The sequence below is a fragment of the Vicia villosa genome, linkage group LG1, assembly GCF_029867415.1.
Source record: "Vicia villosa cultivar HV-30 ecotype Madison, WI linkage group LG1, Vvil1.0, whole genome shotgun sequence".
In the NCBI taxonomy this organism is placed as follows: Eukaryota; Viridiplantae; Streptophyta; class Magnoliopsida; order Fabales; family Fabaceae; genus Vicia; species Vicia villosa.
In genome coordinates this window covers 233,888,032-233,915,845 of record NC_081180.1, presented here as the reverse complement: position 1 = coordinate 233,915,845, position 27,814 = coordinate 233,888,032, and the positions used below count along the sequence as shown (strand labels likewise).

The following is a 27,814-nucleotide window of genomic DNA, read 5'->3' as shown; positions in this document are numbered from 1 at the left end:
AAAAATCAAATTTTATAAAATACATTTAGCGTCAGATTTTGTAAGTTAATTTTTTTTAATTTAAGTAAACATCAAGTTTTTAAATAAAAAACAATATTTTTTTAAATTTAAAAAAAAAATAAAATTAACGTGAGATTTTATAAGATTAATATAATTCATTTTTTAAATTAAAAAAAAAATCAAATTTTACTAAATAAATTTAGCGTTAGATTTATTAAGTTAAATTTTATTTTTTTTAATTTAAATAAACATCCAGTTTTTAAATAAAAAATAATATTTTTTAAATTTAAAAAAAATTAAAATTAACGTGAGTTTTTATAAGATTAACATAATTTATATTTTAAATTAAAAAAAAAAAATCAAATTTTACAAAAAATATGTTAACGTATTTAAATAAAAAATATGTTAATGTATTTTAAAAAAATGTTATTGATTTTTTTAATTTAAATGAATATCAAGTTTTTAATTTAAATAAATAAATATGCAGTTTTTAATTTAAATAAATAAATATGCAGTTTTTCTATTATTAATTTTAATTTTAGTAATGTTTATATGTTAATGAGAGGGGGTGCATGTTGCAAAATTAGAATATAATGAGTTGGTGCAGGTAGCAAATATGAAAATCAAAGATCTATGCATTCTTAATTTGCTGCATTTCTCAATTTTGCTCCCTTCCGATTTTTCTTTTATTTTTTCAATTTTTTCAGCACTCAATTAATGCATAATCATTGGCTTGCAGCATTTTCAGCTTTACTGTACAATTTGCATTGGAAACAGCAATGTGAGAAACTATCATTAAAGCATTTTTATTGTGTGTGTTTGGTACACCATAGCATCCATGGGCCCAATTCAATCCAATGGTACCCCAATTTAATCCAATGGCAGAAAAGCATTTGAAACAAAAAAAAAAAAAAATTAAGTCTCTCACGGTGAGAGACCTAAACAGGCCTCTCACCCTAGCCTGAGCCTTTCTATACGGATCTATCGTGTTATCTAAGAAGCCAAAAGAGTTTATGTTTTAGAAAAAAGCTTATGGAAAGTAGATGCAAGGTGTGTGTGACTGGTGGTGCTGGTTACATTGGTTCTCTCTTAGTCAAAAAGCTTCTACAAAAGGGTTACACTGTCCATGCCACTCTTAGAAACTTGAGTACTCATTCCTTCATTCTCTCTCATTTTTTTCTTTTTTTCACCTAAAATATTATTAACCGTGAATTCATTGATTCATTGCAGAGGAGGAGTCCAAGGTAGGTTTATTGAAAAGCCTTCCTCATGCAAACACTAGACTTGTGTTATTTGAAGCTGACATATACAAAGCAGATGAGTTTTGGCATGCAATCCAAGGATGTGAGTTTGTCTTTCATGTTGCTACTGCCTTTCAACACCAAACTCATTCTCAGGTTCATTGCTCAAATATTATTACTCTTTTCTTTTCTTTTGTAGCATGAACTTGAAACTTTGTCCCATTAAAAACTAGTATATAGACAAGAGAAATATATCACGAATTCGAAACTACATATCCAATAATAATTATAATTTTTTTAATTAAAAAATCTATTTGCAAACTCAAATTTTAATGTTCTAATATGATTTTTTTAAAGTATGATCTAATAACTAACCATAAATATGGAAAAAAATTATGATGCAAAAACTTCTTTAAACTCGACACTATAAAATAATATTTATCAATAAACAAGATAAATTTATATCATTTTCTTAATTCTTTAAATTATAGAAAAAAAATACTAAATGAATACTTGATGTATAACCAACTTATATTCTCATATTTATTATGAAAGATGAATTGATATTAAAATAACTATTACATAAAACTTATATATTATTTAACATGATAACTAAAATAAAATAATTTATTTTAATACACATAACTATTAAAAGTTATTATATTATTTTATTTATAGAAAAAGATTAATAAAACTCATTAAATTTATTCAGTATTATAAAATCCAATAAAAAGTATTCATTATATTTAAAATATTTAATAAAATTACAAACTAAACAACTAAGAATTCTTAGACTTCTATATTCTCTTGTTTTTAATACAAAAATTAGTTTTAAAACACAATCTTATACCAGCGCTTTTTAGGATAAAAGCGCTTTCGTAGCCTACCCCTATAGCAGCGCTTTAAAAAGCGTTTTCATATCCTTCCCTATAGCAGCGCTTTTGTAAAGCGCTTTCATATCCTCCCCTATACCAGCGTTTTTGAAAAGCGCTTTCGTAGGATCCCCTATAGCAGCGCTTTTTTCCCTTGATTTTTAGTTTTGTTTTTAGCGAAACCTATAGCAGCGCTTTTCCCTAAAAACACTCTCGTATGGGTGTTGCTAAAAGACAAATTTGACGTAGTGAATAAGCAAAATGATAAAAATAACACATTTATACTCTCTCTCTCTCTCTCTCTCTCTCTCTCTCTCACACAGAGCACTAAGGAAATTTCTAGTGAATAAAAGTGATAACAGAATGAGAATGAGTGAGATAGAAGAGACTAGATAATTCACAAAATTTATAATATGGAAGTGAGGAAAACACTACTTTATATAGTAAAAAGTTTAGCTTAAAAGGTAATAATCTATGAGCTTGAGCATTGTCTATTCAATTAGAAACGATAAGCTAGTTGATTAGAATAAATCAGAAAAGGAAATCCTAATATGTTACGTACCTTAATCTATTAAAGGGCTTTCTAACCAACTAAGAGTTGAACTTGCTCCGCAATCAATAAGATGAAGGCTCTAATCGATTAGACAATGAGTTTAACTTTCATAATTGATCAAAATTTATTCTTAATTAATTAAGCATTTTCCAGAATTGGTTTTTAGAATAAATGAGGAAAATATGAAAAGTTTAAACTAGTTTTAGTGCGTGCGCGCATTGCCTTATTACTTCAAGATTTACTCCTACTTAAATTACACTCAATTGATCAAATACATGATAAAAACACTAAGTGCTTGATCAGGCTAGCATTCCCATACTCAGTTACTTTTGTATGATTAATTTGACTCTTTTTAGCTCTCCATAGAGGATTTTTGATACTTTTATTTGAGCTTTCTTCTTGATTGATGATACTTGCGATTTAACTTTTTCTTGTTCAATTGTCATCATCAAAATCTTTAGAATACTTTAACTTTCACAACACATAGAACCATAACCTTCTCAACCACAATATTTTTTGACTCGATCATGTTTCATATGAAGTACAAACGAATATCAAGGTGCTTTGTCTTCTCATGAAATAGTTGAAAATTAGCCAAGTGAATCAACCTTTAAACATGAAAATTTATCTTCACACATTTTGGAGTGATCCATAATTCCACAATCATGCCTATTAACAATATGACCTTCTTGACCTCTTCAACAAGGAAATTATATTTTGCTTGAGTAGTAGATAAAATGAATACTAATTGTTGATTTTCCTTCTAACTTATAGTTATTCTAAGCAACATAAACTTATAATTCGGAAGACATTTTCTAGTGTCCACATTATCTACATAGTTCGCATCCACAAAACCTTTTTAAAAATATTTATCTTGAGTTATCTCTGTGTACTTCAAGTCAACCGTCAATGAACCATTCAGGTATCAAAGTATCAATTTTAAAGCTTACAGGTGAACATGACCTTAATTTGCCAAAAACTGACTTACTATGCTAACTACTTATGTTAAGTTTGGTCTACTACAAACCATACCATACATGATGCTTACAATCCTACTTTCACATGTAATAATCTCCATCATCTTCTTATCTTCTTATGTTTGAAGAAGTCATATAGTTAAAAATTTAGTGTGATGATACAAAGGAGTGTTAACAATTTTAGAATCTTACATTCTAAACCGCTCCACCACATTCTTCAAGTAACTATATTGAGACAATAACAATTAACTCCCTTTGTAGTTTTTTGTGGTATCCATCTCTATGATTCTCTTAACTTTGCCAATATGTTTCATCTAAAATTATCCTCGAGCTTGCTGATATCTTCCTTGCTAGAGCTGCCATTAAGATATCATCAACATACATAATAAGATAGATAATGATTCCCTTATTCTCAAAAAACCATGTTTCAGAAAAATTTCATCAAACCGGCGATACCACTTCCTTGAGATTTTTGCTTAAACCCATACAAGTATTTCTTTAATAAAAAAATAATAGATTAAGCCAAATACAACACTACATTATATTTTATCATAAAAAAATCATAAGCATTGAGTTGATCATATGATATATGTTAAAATATTTAATAATAACATTTGTTAAAAGGTCATTACTCAAAGTTTTTATTAAAATAAAAAGTTAGACTAAAATTAAAAGTCTATGGACGAAAGATGGACAAATATTTGTTGTCCTAACCTCTATTAAAATACACAAAAATCATATATGGAGTTTAATAATATATATATAAAAAAGTAATAAAAGAAATAGTAAATAAAAATATTAAGGAATTCCACGTGTATTTATAAAAAAATTAAAATGCCACGTGGACTGCCATGCAAGCAGACAAACAGAGGGAATCTTTACTACAATGTGGCAAACATGGGTGTATCTGTGAGAATCTGGATATTGCGAGGGGAGTTTTAAAAAAAAAACCTTTACCAGGGGCTAAAATCAAAATTCGCTAATATTACAGGGGGTTTTGTATATTTAACCCTTAAAAAAAATCATTTTATGAGAATTTTTAAAAAAATATTAAAAGTTATTTTCAATTATTTTTTATAAGTAAAAAGAATAACTTTTACATCTAATTACTTAAATATTTATTATTTAAAGATTTTAATATAATCAAAACCATGTAAAATTTTTTAAATGATATATCTAATAAATAATTTTTTTTATAAAATCAATTTAAAATAATAAATTTAAGTGATATTTTTAAAAAATAAAAATTATAAGAATAATAAAATACTTAAAATAATATTAAAGAATTAAAATAAACTACACTTTGTGATTTTAAAATAAATTATAAAAATCCTAAATTATTATGTAAGTTAATTTCTGATTTTAAAATGAGATCATGCAAACCCTTTATCGTTAAATTATAGCAATTAAATTGCTAATATATATATATATATATATATATATATATATATATATATATATATATATATATATATATATATATATAATTGAACCTAAGACAAGAATTTACATTCTTCCCTGAAAACTCAAGCATGTCCACTAGGACATTTGTTAATTTTGTAATTATTGCAAAGTATAATATATTTAATTTATACATAATTATATTTTTACTTAAGTCCATATATAATTTTGAGGATCTAAAATATTTGAGGCATGTGCGGTAGGCTTGGCTGCACATCCACAGGGCCGTTCCTGCCTGTGTGAATCCCAACTTATTAGTTTGTATAGTGGTGTTATTTTCAATCCGCTTGAACTTAAATAAAGGCACTGTGAATATCACATAAACTGTCTCCTAAATTTCCTCAATGATTCGAAAGTACAGTCTATGTGTGCCATTATAAGAATCTTATCATTAGAACTTGAGAAATACATAGATTCAGCCTTAACCATAATCCCACTATTTTGCATTATACTACCACCATCCTTTAAATTTGTATAAAAGGAAAAATTACTAATGTTGTATGTAGTCCAAGTTATTACTTTATATTTAGACATGTATGACATCCATTTAATTGTCTTGGATGAACTCTCATCATTAGAAATCCTTTCATTCGGCCAATTTATGAAACTCTTGTTGTGCTCTTTCAACAACCACTTGTAACTCATCTGCAGGAATGTTTCCTTGATAAATCTTTTGTGAATGGATATGTAAGGTTGAACTTCATCAAAATTATTCAATATATAAAATATGCTTGAATAACTACATCCGAGCCACTAACTTAACATTTAAACCTTGTGTAGCTCTACCTTCAGATCTTCCATCATGACGAAACTTTGAAATTGCTATAGAGTCTTCTTCTGAAAAATAGTTTGAACAAAACGCAATAGTTTCTAGATAGAGTTTGATATATTAGGGGGAAATGTGTTCTTTTTCCTAATTCTTTTGGGCCAAATCTTGTCATATACCAATCATCATCATGTCTAGACAGAAATTCTTGCCATCTTTTGTCTTGCCTTAATATTTAGAAGTGTTTCAATCAAACCATCACACATATTTTTCTCTACATATGTCACATCAAGACAATATCTTATACTGAGACTAGACCAATATGGAAGATCAAAGAACACCAAACTCTTTTTCTATATATTTTTCTCAACGAGCCCTTTTTGGCTATTTCCAAATATAACATTAATAAATTGTTTTTGTTTATAAATTTCCTCCCCAAATAAGGGCTTAAGAGTGATATCAAACTTATGCTCTCTATTAAAAGCCTTATGTAATCTATGATATGGATGATTAGGGTTTAGAAATTTTTAAGGCCCAAGATAGATAGTCTTTTCCATGTTGAAGTTGGTGGGAGCATGTATTAGATTCACATATATGACACACTTTATATCCCTTGACGTTGTATCCTACAAATTACCATATGCAAGAAAGTCGTTGATTGTGCAAAATAACATGACACACATCTTAAACTTCTTACTCCACTTACGCATCATCAAGTCTTCATCCCAAAAATAATTAAATCTTTAATCAATGGACTTAGATAAACATATATGTCATTTTCTGGTTATCTTGGCCCTAAAATCATCATAGACAATAACATATATTTGTGCTTCATGCACAACCATGAAGATATGTTGTAAACCATGAGAAGAACATGCCATTAAGTATGGTTAGTACCCATATTATCAAAGGAGTTCATTCCATCAGTATCAAGTACAATCCTAAGGTTTCTTGGCTCATGGCCAAAATCTAGATACAACAAATCAACCACTTCTTTCTCATACAAGAAACTTAATCTATTAGCTTTCATCCAACTATGATCCATAATAAGTTCTGAAATTAAAATAAAAAAATCCATGGAAAATCATGCATCTTAAATGAAAATTTTCTAAGTCACATTATAAAAACAAAGCATTGCTAAGTGACAACAACACATAACATTCTCAACAAGACAAAAACACAAAAACAGTCTCAACCTCACTCTCAATCACAACAACATGTAAGATTCAAAACTTTAATAAGTCACAATACCTAAATAACAACAACAACAACAACAACAAAAATCACAATCTCAACAAAACAAAATAATAACTACATCAACAATAAACCTTTTACTCATCTAAAAAAAAATAACAAAATATAACATTCAATCTCAATATAAACAACAACATTTAAACTTTAGGATTTAGGATCTCAACAACAACAACAATATATTGAAAACACCCTTTCTTGTTGTTTTGTTGATGTATCACCAACTTTGAAGGTTTAGGCTTCAAAGATGCAAAAACAGTATATTGAAAATTTTAGTTTGAAGATTATGTAAAATTTTATTTTATCAACTTAATGGTATTCTTGAACCTTTTCATTAATTTTCAAGATATTAAAAATTTGAGAAGATATTACGACACAAAATGGGCTTAAAATGAATGAAGAAATAAATTGTATGTGCTGAAACTTGAAGCTTGTCCCTGAGGGACATTTCTCCACGTGTGGAAAACCTGACCGTGATTAAAAGTTATTTAATTTTAATTAAAAAATAAAAAAGGAACATGCCATATTTCACCACAATTTTTATCTTTAATCGAGGTGAAATGTGTCTTGAAATTTAAGAATAAAGAAAGTCACCTATGTGAAAGTTTGTTATATATATATATATATATATATATATATATATATATATATATATATATATATATATATATATATATATATATATATATATATATATATATATATATATATATATATATATATATATATATACATATATAAATAAGGGCATATCATATGAGAATGCCTTCTTTATATGAGAATGTGAGAATGAATCTGAATCATTGAATTTTAAAATAAATGGTGGAGATTATGTGTGAATCTTTTTTTATCTCTCTTCAATTTTTTATTATAATGATGGAGGAGAGAAAAAAAAATTCACACATAATCTCTGCCATTTATTTTAAAATCCAATGGTTCAGATTCATTCTCACATTCTCATATAAAAAAGACATTCTCATATGATATGCCCTATATATATATATATATATATATATATATATATATATATATATATATATATATATATATATATATATATATATATATATATATATATATATATATATATATCAAAGATTTTATAATTCTTATAACAATAAATTCTAAGAACTTTTTATCTGTATCTCTAAGTTTATCTTTAGAAAATACATTCACACAACAAAAGTGATAGAAAAACACATTTATATTTTCCCAGAAATCGAGAAACACCTCTAAAAAACCCAAAGTGCACCTTGCGCGCCCATGCCAAGTTCAACATATTGAAAATGTTTATTATTACTATGATGATTTTATTTTGAATATGCACCAACTTACTATGATTAAATTTTTCAATTTGTAATCATATTTGATTTCATAGTTTAATTATTTTTTTATATTTTTCGTTAATTATTGAAAAATATTAATCACGTACTTTTTATATCTATCATAATACTCACCCATATGTAAATGTTTGTGGCAGTTTAAGAGCATTGAAGAAGCTGTAATAGCAGGTGCAAAAAGTATAGCTACGAATTGTATTAAATCAGGAACGGTAAGAAAACTGATATACACTGGCACAGTTGTTGCTTCTTCTCCATTGAAGGATGATGGAAGTGGCTACAAAGACTTCATTGATGAAACTTGTTGGACCCCTCTACATCTTCCTCTCACTGCTCTCCATAAGGTAGAAATTAATAATTATACACCTCTCCATGACACTTCCAAAAACGAGAGTATATAACAAATCATAGTTAATTATTTTGTTAGGAATATGCTGATTCCAAGACACTAGCTGAGAAAAAATTGTTAATTAGTTATGGCAAAGAGGCAAATGGAAGTGGTGGAATTGAGGTGGTTAGCCTAACTGTTGGCCTAGTGGGAGGAGATTCTCTTCTAAGTTACATACCAACAAGTGTTGCAATGCTTATTGCTCAGCTTAAAGACAATGAAGACATGCATCAGTCTTTGAAATTCTTAGAAGATATATGTGGAAAAATTCCATTAGTCCATGTTGATGATGTTTGTGAAGCTCATATCTTTTGTGTTGAGGATCCATCTATCAATGGAAGATTCTTGCTTGCAAACTCATATGCATCGTCAGTAGAGATAGCAAATTATTATCTTCAAAGCTATCCAGAATTCAATTTGAAGGAGAAGTAAGTTTATATTATTGATGAAAATTGAAAAGTAGAGTATTGAATTATAAGTATGTAAAATGTGAAAATATTTGACATTTGGTTTTAGGTATTTGGAAGGGTCAAACAGAGAAACCAAATGGGCATCAACAAAGCTAACTGATGAAGGGTTTGTTTACAAGTATGATCTCAAGATGATATTGGATGATAGTATTGAATGTGCAAGAAGGATAGGCGATCTCAGTATGTAATGATATATACATGGGGATTTTTCAATCCACCTTTTATATGCTTGAATCTATCACAATTTACTACTCAAAGGATCTTTGTAATATTGTATTTTCAGTTTAAATAAATTTTCAGAAGAATCTTTTTGACATATCCGAGTAGAATCTTTTCAACCAATCCCAATATTTTAGAGGATAATTAATAAACTCTATATAATTAAATTATGTTTGTATAAACTCTCTATTTATTGATAAAATCTCTTTTTAGAATTTGCATGCATATAATTTTAAATTGTTTGGTAGAATTTTATCAAATAATAGTTAGTCTTTGTATTGAAGAAAAAATATTATCGTAGAATTCATTAATGAGTGAGATAAGTCATATGATTAAATTTTTTGGAGTACAAGTTAGGGTTAAGATAATTTTTCTTAATAGTGGTAATAGTGTATTAATTAGGCAAGATTGGGATAATGCATGATGAGTTTAGTGGAGGTTAAGTTAAGGTCATGTATAACAAATGTAGAAAGGTTAAGGTCATGTGTGATGAGTTTAAGGATGGTTAAGTCCATGTGTAGAGTTGATAAGTGATAAATTTTGCATGAGAGCCAACTCATTCTCTTCCCATTTTCCTTTCTAATTCCTATACCATTCCCTTTATCCCATTCATGCATGAAACAGAAATTCTCTTAAGAAAATATCACAAACTTTTTATATATTGATCTTAGTTCAATTAATTTTTTTCTTCCTCCTCAAGTTTCTTTAATCTAGGGGGTCTAATTTTTCTACATTTTAAAAATTAAACATGATCAATTTCTTCTCATTTTCACATACTTGTAAATTTTGTTATGAAAAATTTGATCTTCTCCAATGAGGCTTATTTGAGTCACTTTGTACTTGCTTGAACCACTTATGTATTAGGGAGGTCAAAATTCAAAAGTTTATAGTTTAAAAAAAAGTGATCTATCTCTTAATAGAAAAATTTCAAAGAAATAATTTTGGTTCTGAAAAATTTATAAAAATAACTTTTAATATTAAAATTTAATTTCTATTCATCAAAACTTTTAGATAACATATTTGAAATCACCATAACATTGTGGATATAGTGTACACCATTTTATAACAAAAGTTTCCTCTAACTTATGTGTGTGGCTATGGGCCCTTAATTATTTTAAGATTAATATTGAGCTTTTAAAAGTTTACTCCATTAATATTTTATTATAATTTAAAAAATTAAGTTTTAATAATTTGGAGTTATGATGAAATTCTTGGTTTATACTGTAAAAAATTTATGTTTAAATAAAAAATGCTACTGATCTAATAATTTATGTTTAAATAAAATTGATTATGAGATTTGAAAAAAATTGTCATCGTAATAAAACTGGGGAAAATACTGGGGAAATTTTTTTCCATGCACTCCAACCTTATAAAACAAGAGAGACTTTGACTTGTTTTTTTTACTAAGAAGATCAATGGTGAAAAACAATACCGATCCTCTTACTAAGAAGATTAATGGATTATGCAAGCTTGTAGAGGCCAACTCAAAAAAGCACTTGGCAATGCTAAATGCTCTCGTGAGTGATGTTTATTCCATGAAGGAGACTTTCTCCCAGAAATTTACTGAGCTGGAGATGATGTTACATGATGATCTGTTCGATTGGGGACGGGAAAGCCAACACTAAACATTGTAAATATTTCCTATTACATCAATAAATATATTATTTTCACACAATTTCTTATCTTCATTCAATATTCATATAACTAAATATTTCTTTTTCAAAAATACATAGATTCTTCTAAACTGCATATGGAGAGTGATACACTCAAAATGACATCACCATTAAAGGGAGTTGACAATGTGTTAAACCTCTCACTATTTAAGTGCCACTAACCAATCTTTTGAATTCACCCCCTTTAACAAAATAATCGACACTCTAATTTTTAAAACAGGGGTGAAATTTTAGCCATATAAATATATGAGAAAAACTTCATTATCACATAGTTTTTTGATAAAATTACTCACAAAGATATTTAAACTTATTTATTATCATTTTTATTGAAAACGAATAAAATAATAACCTAATAATATCTATCATATAAGAAAAGTCTGACAAATTCTCATCACACAGGCTGCCACATCAGCAACTTTCCCCTCAAAAATCCACATCACCATCCTCAAAATTAACTTCTTCTTCCATTATATTTGACAGTTACATCCTTATGTTCTTCAATTTCTACAGTCCTCATAACTGTCCTTAATCTCATCCTCTTCCAAATTCCAAAACCGTTCAAAAATTTCACGATCCATATTCCCCAAATTCCTTTTCACTTTGCCTCACACAATTGAGATTATTCACTTTATCCTGTTCACGGTTGTAGATCCTTTTAAATTGGCTTCATTTTATGGTAAAACATTCATGTGTGTGTGTAGTCTTGACTAATGTCACGACACACTGTGTTTGGAATTGTACAAGATTGTATGGTTGAGCTAATACAGGTTTTCGTTGGATGTCATGCTCGATGTCATGACATTAGTGTCTGACAGCAGTAGCTGTTACTTTTTAGTTGTTATGTTTCCTTATTTATCTCAGGCTACTATTTAGGAAACTATATATTTTGTGTTGTATGATTTGTGCTAAAATATCTCGTACTACAACATATGTAAACACCCTGATGATGTGGAAATTAGGTTAACTTGGTTAACCCTAATTTATGTTTGGAAGGCCCAAGTCCTGCTGCCTGCTGTCTATAAGAAGATTGCGAATCCTACTTCCAGAGGCAGAGATTTTTAATTGTGAAGAACCATAGTTCTGTGTCTGTGTGTTTAGTCTCTTGTACTCCAAGCAATTATCTTTTGATGATTGTATTGGAATAGGCTATTTTTGTATTTTGTCACTCTAAGCTTTTAAGCACGACTGTGTGTCTCTTGATTGAAGCTTTTAAGCAAGATCAAGGTGTCTTTTTGAAGTGTGTTGTAATACGGTGAACTAACTTTATCGAAATGTGCGGACAGCAAGAGTCGCCACCGACTTTTATTTTATCCAATTTTAGGAAAGGCTAAAAGAACAGGAAAAGACCTTTTAAAAGATTTTTGAGTTCGGGGGGTAAGTTATGCAAAGGGAAGGTGTAAGGCACCCTTTGCATCCATGGTTATCCATGGGCTCTTAATTGCTTAGCTCACTTTTGAATTGTTTTGAATTGTTTGAAAAAGTAGTGTGTGAATAAGAAAAGATTCGTTTAAGGACTTTAGCTTGCAAATAAGCGTAGCCTTGTTTGAAAGTATTTAAAAAATGAGTGGGAAAAGATTTTGAAGTTTTGAATTTGAATTTGAATATGAGCAAGCATTTAATAGCAACTACCCTAAGTTTGAAAAAAAAGTCTTTTAGCCTTTCAGGGCTATCCATACCATAAGAGGGTAGAAAGTCCTTTTATTGGATTTAAAGGGTCATCGAGGTTTATCGTTCGCCATAAGACTGACCCTGCCATAAAGAGGGCAAGTAGTCTAAGGGAAGGATATAATAGTCATTTAATCTTTAGGCAACGGGCGAGGATACCTTAGCAATAGGGACAATCATCATTCGAACCGAGGCAACTTCGAGGGAGTTTCAATAACTTTGAAGGCAACAGGCAACATTGCTTTAGGTATCCTCGGAATCGAGGGTCTTGACTATTTAGTATACTTAAAGGCAACAAGGCAACAAGGCAACAGAAGAGGTTACCCTAAAGGTGAGTGTGTGCACCAATCACGTGATTGTATTCAGATAATATTTATCTTATAGTTATAGTTATCTAATTCTGTTAAAGGCTTGCACTCCCTAAGATTACTAACCACGCAGTTAAAATCATACGGAAATTAAAAGCGGAAAGATAAAAATCCTACGCTATTACAATAAACACCTGCGGGGATGGGGGAAATTAAAAGACAGAAAGAATAAAGAATAAGAGGGATGAATAATTATGTTGAGCCCTATCTTCCTCGAACCCTTGATCAACTCTACAAATTAAGAGGAAAATAAATAAGGGTGAGTGTATTGACTATTCGAGGCAAACCCTATTTTGGGCAAAAGGCAAAAAGTAAAATAATATTTATATAAAATAAAATAAGGATTGGAAACTTAGCTCTGTTGGTGCGTAGTCGGAGGATCTTGGCTAAACCTGAAAAATAAAGAAGAGAAAGGTAGAAAACTTTTTGTGGCAAATAAAGGCATTGGTAATAAATAAAGGAGGAATTATGTAATTAAAAGTAAAAAATAAAAAATAAACATATAAAAATTAGAAGACTTAGCTTTTGGTCGGGTGAAGCGCGTGGCTGAAGAACTTGAAGTAACCCTGAAAATTTGTGCAAAGAAGAGAATTTGTTTTAGTGTATGAGTGATCCCAACAGTAATAATTTAGGCAAAAATGGCAAGGCAAACCCCCAAAAGGGACAGAAATTAACTAAGGTTAACGGACAACACCTATCAATGACAGTGATTAGTTATCATGCTAAAATCAGGGTTTGAGGCAAAATTAAAATTGTATTTAGCCAAAATTAAATTATTACCCTAAAATAACTATTAATCTAAAAAATAATTATTTTAATGTTATAAAAAAATCGGGTTTTCGATTAAAAATAAATAATTATACAAAAAAGATTTTATTTGATAAACATATTTTCTATATAAAAAAAAAATTATTATTAAGAAGAAAATAAATTAAATAAAACAAAAGATTTATGCAATTAAAACTAAAAATAAGAATAAAACTTAGCTGGATCTGGTGTGGTTGATTTATGATGGTTCACCGTGGAGCTGCAGGATGAGGAGCGTTAGATCTGCTCGCTGGTCAGATCGTATGGTTGATGATTGACGGTGTACCCTGCGCACAAGCATCCTTGCCATACTGGATCTGCAATCAAGGATTGTTAAAGGAAAATAAAACAAAACACATGCAGTGAGCGGGAATCGAGCCCACGCCCCTGCGATAACCTGTTGGCCTTACCTCCCTTCCGTTACACCACTTTCAATTAGCTGTTAATGGTACAAATAACATGAATATTAAATAAGACAAACTGAGACTTTTGGATTTAAAATTCTTCCGCGCCTGGGCAGTCATCTTCTCCGTGAAGTTTCTGCAACACACAGCACTTTAGGCCACGGTTTCTTTGCGTGGCCTTAGATTTTCTTCCATTGAATCTGCAAATAATCATCGACAAACACAAGAAAACAACCCAGATAGATAGTACGTGACCTCGCGAGTCTAATGGGGCCATGAATTTGGTCTGAAATCGGTTCTAACTAAATATCCCCAAAATCAAGAACATGAACCCTAGCCATGGTGATCCTTAATACCTGCACTTAAACTCAAATAGAACCATCCAAATAGTTTGCAAACTTCATTCTAAACATGAATGTATAATCAAAACGCGCAAGTGATGCATAAATATACGAAAACGAAATCAAATTGATGAAGGTAAAAAAAGTGATCTCATACGTGCAATTTTCTGTGTTTTACGTCTGGAACTTGATTTGAACCGCTTCCTCAATCCCCAAGGGTTGCGTTTAGATGCTCAAAGACCTCTTAAACCTTCTGCAATTGCAAAACGATTTTATGCTTCCTTGAAAAAATTTGAAGCTTCGCTCTTTTTTCTGTCTGCAAAAAAAAAAAATCCTCCCCTGGTTTGATCAACTTTTTGTTTTTATAGTGCTTGGATTAGGTTAGAAACAATAGAATCCAATCTTTGCAAATCCAGATTTTGGATATTTGATTTGGAAAGAATATTGAACTTTCTTTTTGGTTCTCAATCACACAAATCAATTTTATACGTTTCTTTCATGAAAACAGATTTTATTAGATTTAATCCAATTATTTTACATTTTTGTGGTTTATCCAATATTTCAAATCAATATTAATAAAACTTACAAAAGTAAAATAATGGAATTTTGTTAGTTAACATAAAAGAAAAAATAAAAATAGATTGATCACCCAATAATTAAATAAGATAATTAAAAGCTCCAAAATTAAATTAAATTAATTTGGTTTTCAAATATTTTATTTAATTAAATTAGATCAAATAAAAACTTAACTTCTTCTTTTTTTTTTTTTTTGGGTTTTTGAATATCTTAAAATTTTTATTGATTTTTTTGACTAAAAAGTGCATAAAATGAAAAAGAAAAAAAATGAATATTTACTTAATACAAAAATTAAAGTTAAATGATTAAAAAGACTTATTTCTATGATTTTATGAATATAAATAAAATTAAAATTAAAGTTAGAATCAGATAAAAGGAAAAATGTTAGAAGCAGGATTCGGATCTGAGACCCTGAATTTACAAACCTTACTTTCTTACCGACCGGACTATGTCAATTACTTGAAATAAAATGACATACGGAAATATATCGGGCAAATTTTGGGGTATGACATGTGTCTTCTCTCTTTTGATTAAATTCTGTTTGTAATCACTACTGTGATTGAGGGGGAGTGAGTTGAGATACTCAGGTCTAGCACTAGATTGAAATTACATTGGGTAGGTCTTAAGTGAAGAGTTGTAAATGAGGGAGTTAAACTCTGAATTAATAATGCTTATAGTGGATTTCCTCCCCGGCTTGGTAGCCCCCATAGTAGGTTGATTAAACCGAACTGGGTAAACAATCATCTGTGTTCTTTATTGTTTTGTTTACTTTCTGCATAAATTCTATAATCAGTTCTGAAGTGGATGTCATAACATCCGACACGACATCGATCGTGGGTTACTAGAACTTTCAATTGGCATAAGAGCATACACCCTGCATGTTTAGTTCTGGGTGAGCTCTAGGGAAAATAAATTCTGGTACTATGGAAAAGGATGTAATAGTGTTTGGGAATAGACCACCCATTTTGGATGGATCTAACTATGACTACTGGAAACCTCGTATGGTAGCCGTTCTGAAGTCTGTGGATAGCAAGGCTTGGAGAGTTGTGAGCAAAGGATGGGAACATCCTACGAAGAAAGATAAAGATGGAATATCTGTGTTAATACCCAAAGAAGAATGGAACAAGAATCAGGAAGAACTGGCTTTGGGAAACTCCAAGGCTGTAAATGCGGTGTTCAATGGAATAGACAAGAATATATTCAGACTTGTGCAACACTGTGATCTGGTCAAAGATGTGTGGGATATTCTCAAAACAACTCATGAAGTCACATCCAAGGTGAATATGTCTGGACTTCATATGCTAACTACTAAGTTTGAGAATCTCAAAATGAAAGAGAATGAGACCATTCATGATTTGTACATGAATGTTCTTGAAATTTCCAATACCTTAGGAGCCTTAGGAGAAAAGATGTCTGAAGAAAAGCTGGTAAGAAAGATACTCAGATCTTTACCTAAGAGATTTGCTATGAAGGTTACTGCTATAGAAGAAGCTCAGGACATCAGCAAAATGAAGGTAGATGAACTCATTGGTTCTCTACAAACTTTTGAGATGAGTATAAGTGACAATGTTGAAAAGAAGAACAAGAGCATAACTTTTGTATCCAACACTGAAGAAGACTCAGAAGAAAGTAGTGGTGGAAATAATGAAAATCTGTCAGAAGCCATAGCCATGCTTGGAAAACAATTCAACAAATTTATTAAAACATTTGACTAGAAGTCCAGATCCAATGTCAAGAACATCCCCTCTGACAACAACAGAACCTATGACTCTAGCAGGAGATCAAAAACTGGAGAGAATCCCAACCAAGGCAAAGGAATTCAATGTCATGAATGTGAAGGTTATGGGTACGTTAGAGCTGAATGTCCCACCGATCACAAGAAGCAAAATAAAGGGCGAACTGTCACTTGTTCTGATGGAGAATCTGAGAATGATGCTGAAGAGGAACGTGCAAAACATGTCACAGCACTAACCAGTGTATGTACGTCTGATGATAATTCAAGTATAGATGAGCTCACCTTTGTTGAACTAGCTGGCTCATACAAAGAGCTATGTGTCAGGAATGCTAAAGTGTGTAAGCTAGGAGAGAAGCAAAAGAACCTCAAAGAGGAATTGGAAGCAAAGAAGAAAAAACACCTAGCAACCATAGACTTACTCAGTTGTGAAATCAGTATGTGAAACTCCAAACTTTATTAAATGTCAAAATCTATCAGAATGTTGAACAATGGAACTGAATCCTTGGAAGAAATTCTGCAAGCTGGACAAAGAACAGGAGACATGTATGGAATAGGAGACAAAGAACACGAGTGTGTGTCTCTTGATTAAAGCTTTTAAGCAAGATCAAGGTGTGTTTTTGAAGTGTGTCTTCTCTCTTTTGATTAAAGTCTGTTTGTAATCACTGTTATGATTGAGGGGGAGTGAGTGGATATACTCATGTCTAGCACTAGATTGAAATTACATTGGGTAGGTCTTAAGTGAAGAGTTGTAAACAGGGGAGTTTAGCTCTGAATTAATACTGCTTATAGTGGATTTCCTCCATGGCTTGGTAGCCCCCAGAGTAGGTTGATTGAACCGAACAGGGTAAATAATCATTTGTATTCTTTACTGTTTTGTTTACTTTCTGCATAAATTCTATAATCAGTTCTGAAGTGGATGTTATAACATCCGACACGACATTGATCGTGGGTTACTAGAATTTTCAACGGCGGTATTGCTTGAGGTTCGTCAACGATGAATGACTTCACGTATGGTGTCTGCGGCTGTATAAATCTTGGCTGGAAGGGTGATGCTCGCGGTGATTGGTTTCGCTTTCTGATGACCCTTCATAGTGGTCGGGTTTGAATAAACGGTGAGTGGTTTACGTGGTTTTGACTCCAATCTCGATTTTGAGTTTCTCCTCTTCTTTACTTCTGTTCTGTTTTTACTGTGTAGTTGTTATGTTGTTGAATCTATCTCTGCGACCAGAGATTTTTAGGGAGTGGAGTTTGATTGAGATATCTGTGGAGTGAGAGAGGACTGAGGTTCGAGAGAAATCAGGGATTGGAGGTGGACTCAGAAGTTAAGGGAATCGTGGGATTGAGGTGGCTCAAAGTCCCTATTTTCCAGGCTTTTCAAATGTGAATCATGGGGTTGTGATTCAAATCTTACTGATGTACGTTTTTTGTTTTCAATTTGTTCTCGATGTCAACACAAAAGGTTGATCTCAATTGATTTTTTTTGACTTGCAGGATAACATATTGTCAATGGATGAATGAACTCCAACTTCTCTTCATGACAGTGTCCTTCTTTTCTATAACCTTCAAGAATGAGGGCATGCTGATATTTGGCATACAGGGCAATTGACTTCTTGTGATTATATTTAGTTGTTTATAGTTTCGTCAAATGCTATCTGTTACATGAACCTTCAACTATTGATTCTAAAATAGTCTCTTGAATCGGTTGAAAGGAAAAATTTATATGGAGTTTCAACATGAGGTGTTTTATGCAGGTTTAGAATTGAACACTGATTGGTTTATGTGCAGTGATTCATGTTTTTCTTTTTGATTCTTTATACTAATTTGGCTCATATACTATTTCTCGATCGCTGTATAGACCGTGCTCAATAGAGTTAACACATTAACAAATATCACTTATAAGGATAATCCAACTATGATTTTGCTTGGGAATTAATTAATGAACTTTGATGCACCTCTGATTTCCTCAGTTATACGTGTGTAGTAGTTCACTGGATTTAATCTTATGACACTCAGGTTTTGTTGAACATTGATATTTGGGACTTAAAGTAAACTGATTGATTATTATCTATGTGCGGATGTAGGTTAGCAATGGTCATAGTTGGACATGTTTAGATATTTACATTTTTGCAACCCCATATCGCGTGACATGAGATTATTATTTTCTGGCCCAGGAGCATACACTTGAGATCAAGGAATGGGATGGGAGAGGCGAGTATGAGAGAATAAACTTGAGATCAAGGAATGGAATGGGAGAGCCGAGTACGAATATGTAAGTATCCATATTTCTTCATTACAACATCACTAAGTATAGTGTGTTTGAAACTTACCCTTTTTGCAATCAGGTAAAAAATCACGGCTTATAAATTTCCCTCTTGAAAGATGGAATGTTGGGAACCCTTCAAGCACTTTGGGAGGTCTTCCCTTTATTTACAAACACTGGATGGGGTGAGAACTCAACTATCGGTTTTCTGGATAAACATATGGGAGCCTCTTTTGAAACACGCCCTCAGCCATGGGTTACGAATATCAGCGCTACTGACATTCACTATGGGAACTTCCTTGCTGTTTCGAAAAATCGAGGTCGTTGGGGTGCCTTTGAGACTATAGAGAAATGGGTCAGTGGCGCTTATGTCGGTCACAGTGATGTTTGCTTAAGAGATTCGGACAGAAAGATTTGGGTTGGAGAGTCTGGACATGAAAATGAAAAGGTAAAAATGTTTAAGTTACATTTAACTTATTGGTTCAAAGCATGATACATAAAGTAAACTCTTTTGAGTGTATCAATCAGTAGTGTATGCACCAATGAAAATTGGCAGCATCAATTCACTATATGAAAGTGTGGCTGTTCTTGATGAGAAATACTTATGGTGACCTACCTGGTAGAATCGGCTCACTATATTTCTGTGCTTTTGTGACGCGTGTGTCATTTTCCAATGGAATTACAGTTCTGTTTTCTTTTTATACTATAAATTAGAGTTTAGATGAGTTGGATTTTAAGATTGATCAAGGCCGACATCAAGACTCACAGAGTGTTTGTTTACAACAATTTTTGTTTTCTTTGTTGTAGATATAGTGAAGATCTTAATGGAGTCTCATTCTAAATGGGTATCCCGCTATTTGCGCCATAGCGGCCGCTATAGTGTTTGGAACTGCTAAGGCTCTTCCCATAATATCCGGTCTTCACTCCGCTCCGCTATTGAATACTCTGTACTAACTTATAAAGCATAGTTTGAAGGACCGTTTCCTTGGTAACCTTGCAATGGTTAGAAGATAATTCTCAGTTCTCATTCAAATGTTTTTATTTTCATAAATCTTTGAATGGTTGGTCCACCTCATGCCATGTTTGAGGAAATTAATCTGGATCTGTTTAATCAATGAAAAACTGTACTTCAACTGGCTGCAAAAAGCAATATTAAGCCCGTGACGTTGGAACTTAGAGGAAAATCACCTTTCATTATTTGTAAGGATGATGATGTTGACAAGGCTGTTGAAATTGCACACTTTGCTCTATTTTTTAATCAGGTTTGTGCAAACGATTTCCACTACTTTCTTAAAACACAAATTTTCAAATGTGGAATAGAAACTTATGCCTTATGTTGGATGCTTTCCAGGGGCAATGTTGTTGTGCTGGATCCCGTACCTCCGTACACGAGCGTATCTATGATGAGTTCTTGGAGAAAGTGAAGGCGCGGCCTTTGAGACGTGTTGTTGCTGATCCGTTTAAGAAGGGTGTAGAACAAAGTCCTCAGGTATTTTTCTTTTCAATCTTATTAAATCATGTTATTTGTAGTATTCCCTTATATGCGCTTTTAATTGAGATTCTGTTTTCAGGTTCCATTGATGTAGTTGGAGTATTTGGTCGACTATCTAGCAGAGTTATAGCTTATAGTGTATGATATGCTTAAGTACACTTCGTCACTAATAGCTGCAACAACGACTTTCTTGGCTAAATATATACTACTTCCTAGGGAGAAACCTTGGGTATGTATTGCCGGAAACCTATTTATATAAGTCTTGTAGTACCCTTCTGATCTTACATATGAATATCTGCATGTGCATATTCTTCTAATCATAATAATGCTCAAACTTTTCTAATTTTTCAGTTTATATCACAAAGACAGAGGAAAATAAGAGGTAGTGCTTTGAAATTGCTAATGGACTACATCCGTACTTTTCCATGCAAGGTAAATCACCTTACATGACATTGCTTTGGTCCTATTATAATCATTCAATTTTATCAAACACCGTCTTAGTTGTCATACCCTACTTCTTACCACTTCGGATTGTACATGTATATCTTTACAGACGGAGTTATTCCTTCTGATTCAGTGGAATCGTTTATCAATGCATAAGGTATGGTTGGACATGGTGTGAGGCTATTACGGTAGCATTCGAGTACTGTAGAAACAGGAAACTGACCGCTTCAGGTCTAAACTTAGAGCCATTTCTGACTTTACATCAAAGCTTCAAGTTGAAGTTGTAACCACTTTTGACAAATCTGTATTGTTGAATTTTGCAGAATGAACAAGTATTTGGACCTATCGTGGTGGCAGATGGTATGAATGGGGCTGCTATGTATGAATTGGTGCGTGTTGGTCGTGATAATCTTTTGCGATAGATGATCGTATTTTTCCATTATATGCAGGATACTCTGTTGGAGCTTGAGTTTTAAGGTGTAAGAAAGAAGTTCACCATGCTTCAAATGGAAATCAGTTTTTGCATATTTTGGAAGTGCACTTCCGAAATTTGTTAGGTGGTCTATTTCGGAAGTGCATTTCTGAACTGACGCAGTTTTCTTCATCATCAAATCAGCAACAATGTAGTGGAATAAGAGATGAAATGAAGATTATTTACCTTAAGTTGTAGCTTTCTATGCCCTCTTCAGTATGATCAACCACTTAAAACTCGATTTGGAGACTAAAGATGGATTGAAAATGATGGAGGTTTTGGAGAAGGTTTGAGTTGTTGTTTGGAGGAAAATGAATGAAATAGTGAAGGATGGAAAAAGTATATGAAGGGTGTTTTCGGAGATGCATCTCCGAAAAAACACTTGACAGTTTAAATCTAACGTTTAAATTGAAAAAAAGTGCTTTAGGAGATGCATCTCCGAAAACACCCATTTTTTGGTGTTTTCGAAGTGCATCTCTGAATTCTGAGAAAATAGTGAAAAAAATGACTTCGGAGATGTATCTCCGAAGTCAGATTATGGGATTTTAAGCAGGGTTCTCACCCCAGGAATGGATAAAGAAATTGTCAAATAATATAATAAAACAGGGCCACAACCCATTGGATAGGAGGGCCTGACAGCTTTGAGGTATCAAGATTAATATCTGACTTCAACAACTTTTTAGATGATAATATTTTAATTCTTTTTTTATGAAAACAATTGAAAAACAAATAAAAAATAATTAAAAAATAAAATATAAATATAAGTAAGTGGATTAAAAATATATATATATATATATATATATATATATATATATATATATATATATATATATATATATATAAATATAAATAATCTGCATAGATTTAAAAATTTAAAAAAATAATTAAAAAATGTCACATGGACATCCTAATTGGACATAATAAGAAATTTTTGGTGAAATAGTGCGCTTGAGGCGAGGGTCTTATTGACATAATCTAAGTATTACGAGAATGTGATAAAATATGTTTTTTACAAGAGGTTAAAACGAATCTTACTTACATTACACTAAGGTTTTATATATTTAACCCTATTTTTTAGGGGTGTTCATTGGTTCGGGTAAATCCGAACCAAACCATAGTGTTTGGGTTGGATATTTTTTCAATTCGGGCAAGAACCGAACCAAACCAATAAAATCCAATGACAATCGGTTGGGGCATCGAATTTTCAATTTTCTACCCGCAAGCCCAACCCAAACCAACCATAATTAATTATCATGAAAATTACTACCAAACATTCAACTTCAATGAGAAAAAAAAGTTGTATGAGGACAAGTTATGCTATTTTAATTTGTTATTAGAAAATTGTTAGTGGATTGTGACAAATGAACATAAAGCTATAAAACACAGTCATTATCATATTAACTCAATAAGTTATTAATAATATATTTTTTACAATATTATTAATACTATAATTAAAATTTCTAGTCTAATATTTAAATTTGAACACTATTAATAATATATTTTTTATTACTACTATAATTTTTTACAATATTATTAACAATTATTTTTGTAAGTAAGTTATTTTTTAAAAATATTTTTGCATTTTTTTATCTATCCGATTAATCCAACCCAAACCAATCCGTTATTTCTCGGATTGGTTTGGTTTGGGCTTTATTGAAAAAACTTGTAAATCCAATCCAAACCAATCCATTTAATTTTGGTTTTTTCTTTACCCACCTCCCTATGGGGGTCACCTCCAGCGAAAACCCCACTTTACCCCTGCTTCGGAAATGCATTTTCGAAATATTTTTTTTTCTAAATTTTTCCAGACTTCGGAAGTGCATTTCCGAAAAAATCCCAAAAATTAGGATTTTGATTAATTCGGAGATGCATCTCCGAAAAAACAAAAAAAAAATCTAAAAATCCAAAAAATTAATTTTAGGATATTAATTAATTCATATATCATAAATTTGATATAATTTATGAGTAATGAATAATAATAATTATTTTTGGAGAATAGATATTTTTTATTCCACAAAAACAATGAAAGTACAGTCGATCCAACAGGATCCAGACAGTTCACGCAACAAACAAAGTACCAAAACCAACAACAACAAAATTAAAGCTTCTAATCCCTACGCAGCAACTCTACATGGCCCTGGAGTTTCTTATATCCTCTACCCCGAATATAAACAATATGTTGAATTTGGTCCAGGATAGCAGCTTGATCCATAGGTGTGTTGTTAAACACAATGTCATTTCGTGCTCTCCATATAGCATATGTTGTCTCAGCTAGTATCATTTTCAACAACAATCTTCTCCACCCTTTTTTTGACAATTCCTTGATCAACCAAACTCTCTCAACATTCCAATTCTGTACAGTATGTTGGTAGCCGATCCATTGCAGCATCCTATGCCAAATTGTAGATGAATCTTTGCACTGGAAGAATAGGTGGTCTATCGATTCCATAGCCGGGCAGGACACGCAAGTGGACTCTGTGCTGATCCCAAATCTTTGCAATCTATCTTTTGTAGGAAGTCTTCCCATGAACAATAGCCATAAGTGGAATTTAGCTCTTGGTCTTGCTGCATTGTTAAAGAAAACAGTCTGCCATTCAACTTTTTGTTTATCTCCTCGTAATCTATGGTACTGTTTGGAAACTACAAATTTATCATCCTGCAGAATACTGTGCCAATCAGGGATATGTAAACAGAGTTCTCTACTCTTCATAATCCTCCTCAGAATCCAAGAACAATCTTGAGGTGGATTCCAATCATGGATGTCCCTGCCTTTGACATAATATGCATCTAGCCATTTAATCCAAAGTTTATCCTTTTTCCCTTGAATGTTCCACAAGAGCTTTAGCATAGTAGCCTGGTTCCATTCCATCAATGAGGTAATATTCATCCCACCAGCATTTTTTGGATTGCAGACAATATCCCAAGCTATGGGAGCTTTTCTGCTATTGCTGCTCTTTCCACTCCAAAGGTACATTCTGCAAATACTCTCTACCTGTTTGATTATTTTCTTTGGGAGGGGGAATACTTGCATCCAATAGGCAGCCACAGAGAAAAGTACACTTTTAACCAGAAAAGCTCCCATAGATAATAATAATTATATATTTTGATATAATTTATGAGTTATGAATAATAATTATTATATATTTCCATTCTATTCATATTTTAAAATTTAAAATAATTTTAATTAAAAAAACTAAAATAATTTCACTTACAAAATGAGTTATAATTTTTATTTATATATTTATATATTTATAATAATTATTATGTATTTACAAAAAAAATTAAAAAAATGAGTGTTTTAATTTATATATTTATATATTTATATAATAATTATAATAATTATTATATATTTATAAAAATTATTATATATTTATATATTTATATAATAATTATTATATATTAATTATAAATATATTTATATAATAATTATAATAATTAAAAAAATGAGTGTTTTAATTTATAATAATTATTATATATTTATATATTTATATATTTCACTTACAAAATTAATAATTATTATTATATATTTATATATTTCTATTCTGATTCATAAATAAAAATGAGTTATAATTTTTTATTTAGTTTAAAAAAATTATAAAAAGATTTTGTCTTAATTTTATTCAATGAATAAATTTTATATTTAATTCTATATAATTTAAAATTTACTTATGAAATTAAAATGTTTTTGATTTATATAAGTTAATAAAATAATTTTTAACTTTAAAATTGTTTAGGAAATTTTGATTCACCTTGGTTTTTTTGATTCACCTTGATTTTATATCTATTAATTGTATTGATTTACCTTGATTTTAATTGTATTGAATTCTTTCGGAAGTGTATATCCGTAACATTTCAAGACCAATTCGGTCTCGGAATATTTGGGATATGCATCTCCGAAGACACCCCTCCCAAAAAAGTGTTTTCGAAAATGCATCTCCGAAAATTCAAAAAAGGGGGTGTTTTCGGAAATGCATCTCCGAAAACACCTTTTTTTCGTATTTTCGGAAGTGCATTTCCGAAATAAGACAAATTTTGAGAAAAAAAAGCGTTTCGGAAGTGCATTTCCGAAGTGAGGGTATTTTGGGTTTTTCACCAGAGGTGACCAAGAAGATAGGGAGGTGGGTAAAGAAATTTTCTTAATTTTAATCGGTTTGGGTATCAAATTCTCTCAAAACCGAACCAAACTGCCCCGCAAACACCCCTACTATTTTTTTTCTCGAATTTGGGCTGAACATTAAATACACAAATACTGATATGAAATCTTTATTATGTTACGTTGATTACCATTTCGTTGATTTCAAGATATCGAAACATAGTTTTAAAAATAATATTTTAGATTTTTTTACAAACATAACAATTATTATCTTACATAAATACCCTCACAAATGCAAGAGAAATATATTATATATCACAAACTATACATATTCAATAATAATTTTTATTTTTTATATATTTTTTTGACAAACTCAATAATTTTAATATTCTATGAAAAATAGTGGTTATTTTAAAAAATGATTTAGCATGATCAAATAACTAACCATAAATATGGAAAAATATGGTTCAGAAACTTCTTTAAACATGACACTATAAATAATATTTATCAAAATTTATATCATTTTCATTTTTTTTAATTATAGGCAAAAATACTAAAAGAACACTTGATGTATAACCAACTTATATTCTCACAAAAAGAATTGATATTAAAATAGCTAGTATATAGAAATTAATTATTTAACATTCTGACGAAAATCTAATTAATTATTTTAAGATATATATCTATTAAAAGTTTTTATATTATTTTATTCATACGAAACAATTTAATAAAATTCTTTAAATTTGTTAAGTATTATAAAATATAATAAAAAGTGCTCATTCTTTTTAAAATATTTATCATAATTACAAACTAAATAAATTAGACTTTTGAATATTCTCTTATTTTTAGATAAAAACTACACTCAGCTCTTTTAAGTTTGTTAGTTTGACAATGACACTCCTCTCTAATTTTAAAATATGAGCTAACCTCCCCAAGCTTACATATATCAGCGGAATTTTTTAATGAAAGACAAAAAATCCTAAGTAGATATTATCCATACCTATGTTTTTTTAGGTTTCACTAAAAAATATAGGAGGACATAAGATAAGAGCCATTTTAATAGATTGTAGAGAAAGTTAGTGCATATTTTAAATTTAGACTTAAATGCATTTTTAGTCCTTTTATTTTGATGTTTTTAACTTTCATCGTCTTTGCTTCTTCTTCTTTCGTTTTCGTTTTTCAGAGATGTCTCAGTGCACGAAGGCGAGTAATATCGGAGCTACACGTTCATGTCAGTTTCGAAGCGAGTGCAGGTGTGGGCTTGAAGCTCCATTGATGACCTCATGGACTGATTTGAACCCAGGTAGACATTTTTTTGGGTGTGGGATGTACAAGGTAATGTCATGGTTGCTGTAACTGAAAGATTACATTTTAATCTCATATGTATGTAGCTGAACGAATTTGTGATTCTATATATGTGTTGTTTGCAGGTACAGGGCCATAAAAGGTGTAGCCACTTTGTTTGGTACGACGATGAACTGTCTTCAAGGGCCAAGGAAATTATTTCTTCACTACAAAAAAATTTGGAGCAAGAAAGGGCTAGATTGGATGAAGCTTATACTAAAGTAGCAGAAGTGAAGATGAAGTTGAATGCAATGAACTTACTGATGAAATTCTCAGTTTCAATGACATTTGTTATGGCAGTAGGACTTGTGATGCTAAATGTAATAAAGTAGGATTTATGTGATTTTACGGCATCTGATTTTACGACATGTGATTTTACTTATGTTGTCAATTCAGTTATAACTTGTTATTTCTTGTCAATTGTAATGGATTATGTCCCCCATGAAATCTAATGTAAACTTGTGTTTTAATTGAAGTTGTGTTTCATAGAATTGTCTTGAATTGAAAGGTTATGCTATATAGTTGAATTGAATTCAAAAAATAACAATTTCAAAGCTTGAATTTAACTTGTTCATGACATATAATTTGTTCATGCTAAACAT

At 30.8% G+C, this 27,814-nt stretch overlaps 2 protein-coding genes across 2 annotated transcripts; both read left to right on the top strand.

The window, feature by feature from the left end:
* The first annotated feature begins 1,029 nt into the window (after positions 1-1,029).
* LOC131623745 (putative anthocyanidin reductase) lies at positions 1,030-9,595 on the top strand. The gene is made up of 5 exons (XM_058894770.1): positions 1,030-1,147; positions 1,231-1,397; positions 8,602-8,805; positions 8,889-9,277; positions 9,366-9,595. The coding sequence occupies exons 1-5, from the start codon at positions 1,033-1,035 to the stop codon at positions 9,505-9,507; spliced, it is 1,017 nt and encodes a 338-aa protein (XP_058750753.1). The 5' UTR covers positions 1,030-1,032; the 3' UTR covers positions 9,508-9,595.
* Positions 9,596-27,053: 17,458 nt separating this feature from the next.
* LOC131596624 (uncharacterized) lies at positions 27,054-27,544 on the top strand. The gene is made up of 2 exons (XM_058869348.1): positions 27,054-27,203; positions 27,299-27,544. The coding sequence occupies exons 1-2, from the start codon at positions 27,054-27,056 to the stop codon at positions 27,542-27,544; spliced, it is 396 nt and encodes a 131-aa protein (XP_058725331.1).
* The last annotated feature ends 270 nt before the right edge of the window (positions 27,545-27,814 follow it).